The following is a 2,438-nucleotide window of genomic DNA, read 5'->3' as shown; positions in this document are numbered from 1 at the left end:
AGGATATTCATAGGAGCACTTTAACATTGGGGAAAAAATGTGGAAATTATTACATTTCCAATACTAGGGATTGGTTAAATTAATCTATGCCTTTATAATGTATTATGAAGCATAAGTCATGTTTTCCAGATAGTGTCATGGAAGAATGCTAATGATATGATACTAACTGACCTATATTCTATATATAAAATGATCCAAATTTGGAAAGAAAAAGCTGAGGAAATAGATCTAAATATCAAGTTGTAGATGATGGGATTTCAGTTATTTCCTAATTTGTCTTTATATTTTTTAATTTTCTACATCAAGCACATGTTGTATAATGAGAAAAAAAATAATATTAAAATAAACCAGAACTCAGGTGGAGGAGTGGTATAATACATTCATGGATAGCTGGCAAAGGCAGATTATCTTTTAAGAGAAAAATTGCTGTTGGGTAGTGAAACATAACAGTGATCTATAGGATCAAAAGATAGGATCAAGACTCAAAAAGTGTCTTGAGAATCCATGAGGAGACAGAAAAGCAGATCACTTTTTCTTAGATTCTTCTCTAAGAAGAAGGCCTCAAGAATCATCAGGGGCGGTGCCTCTGGCTCAGTGAGTAGGGCGCCAGCCCCATATACTGAGGGTGGTGGGTTCAAACCCGGCCCCACCAAACTGCAACAACAACAACAAAAGCCAGGCGTTGCGGGTGCCTGTAGTCTCAGCTACTTGTGAGGCTGAGGCAAGAGAATCACCTAAGCCCAAGAGCTGGAGGTTGCTGTGAGCTGTGATGTCATCGCACTGTACTGAGGGTGACAAAGTAAGACACTGTCTCTTTAAAAAAGAAAAGAACAGGAATCATCAGATTGAGACATCTGTAACCCACAGAGATTAAGTTACTCCCCTGAGTTTGAAAGATACCTGATGATTCTTAATTGTTATCCATGCCTCAAGAAAAGGACTTAGGACTCACTACTGATTAAATTGAAGTACTGTTGTAGTCATAAAGGCCAATAGAATATAAAAGAATACCAAGATTACATATATTTATTGGGTATGTGCCAAGCATAGCCTAATTTCATGGAATCCTCACCGGGAAGGGCTACCATCCCTATTTTACAAAGGGGAGGAGAGCCCAGTTAAATCACATAATTTACTCAAGATCACAGTCAGAGTTGGAGTCCAGTTGTCTGACTCCAGAAACTATGTATCTGTATCTCATGCAACTATGCCCTTTGCTGAAGAAGATAGAGTAGTTAAAAGAGTCCTCCAGTAGGGCTCTGCCCAAAGGACTAGCAGATTGAGAGTGGCAATCCTGACATTCCCTAATTTGATGAGACAAGCCTCTGGTTATCTTAGTGGCTTTTATCTTCATAGATGAAAAACTACACTTTATGCAAAATAACATACATTATTTTTTGAGTGGTAGTTTTAATACTGCTTGTAGTGGGATTCACCCTGGGTGAATGGGTGGTAAGGATGACCCAGAAATAATTTCAGAAGTATGTTAGAGCATAGTTACCCTCCAAACAAGCAGGAGCTATCCTAGGAGAAAGAAAATTCTAAGTTTGTGTGAGGGAGGGAGGGCTTTGATTTTAGAAATCCTTCCGGCAGTCAGCTCTTAATGTCATACCTGGCTGAAACGTAGGGTTAAATATTATGGCTAGTGCCATGTAATGCAGAAGATGCATATAGCCTAATTACTGAGAGCACATACAGCATCTCCAGAGGGAAGAGAAAATCTCCATTTTACAAATAGCAATATTAAGCCTCTCCCCCTCCCCCAGTGCCAAGCAGAGAGTGAAAGGTGAACCAAGGGCAGCTCCTTCTTTTGTAAAGCTGTTCTGCCACTTAATAGGATGCCCTCTTTTTTTTTTTTTGGCCTTTTAATGCTGCCTAAATGGGCTCGTCTATGTGTGTATCTGTGTTTTGCTCCTTGTAGGTCCCAGATGAGAACACCCTGAAGGATCTGGCTGAGACCTTACAACAGAAGAGCATTGACCACATGCTGTGGATTGAGCAGCCGGAGAATATTGCCACTTGCATTGCGCTCCGGCCCTACCCCAAGGAAGAAGTGAACCAGTACTTGAAGGGGTTCCGATTGTTCAGATAACTGCTGCCTTGATAGAGTTGTATATCAGCAGGATCCAGAAACAGCATGCCATTGAGCCCTCAGCGTCTGTACTCCTTTCAGTGTCAGCTTGCTCCTCCCTATTGGTTGTAATGGCTTCTTAGGGGTCAAACACATGTTCATATTAAAGTTGTCATTAGTAGTACTTCCTCTCATTCATAAATTCAAATGGGGAAAGTGGGTGAGCAGTGACATTTTCTACAGGTCATTGCTCAAATAGAAGATTTGGTTTAGATCCTGGTATGGGGGCGGTCAAAGAAAATCCCTTCCTTTTTTTTTTTTTTTTTTTTGGAGACAGAGCCTAAAGCTGTCGCCCTGGGTAGAGTGC

At 40.7% G+C, this 2,438-nt stretch overlaps 1 protein-coding gene across 1 annotated transcript in view; it reads left to right on the top strand.

The window, feature by feature from the left end:
* PTRHD1 (peptidyl-tRNA hydrolase domain containing 1) overlaps positions 1-2,352 on the top strand; it is a 5,124-nt gene extending 2,772 nt beyond the window's left edge. The window contains exon 2 of the mRNA XM_003787437.3: positions 1,922-2,352. Within this exon, the coding sequence (XP_003787485.1) occupies positions 1,922-2,092 (171 nt within the window). The 3' untranslated portion in view covers positions 2,093-2,352. The remainder of the gene's footprint in view (positions 1-1,921) is intronic.
* Positions 2,353-2,438: the final 86 nt, after the last annotated feature.

The sequence above is a fragment of the Otolemur garnettii genome, unplaced genomic scaffold (assembly GCF_000181295.1).
Source record: "Otolemur garnettii isolate 467f Iridium unplaced genomic scaffold, OtoGar3 scaffold00022, whole genome shotgun sequence".
In the NCBI taxonomy this organism is placed as follows: Eukaryota; Metazoa; Chordata; class Mammalia; order Primates; family Galagidae; genus Otolemur; species Otolemur garnettii.
Note: the sequence above shows the minus strand (reverse complement) of the source record. Positions and strands in the feature narration are given on the sequence as shown.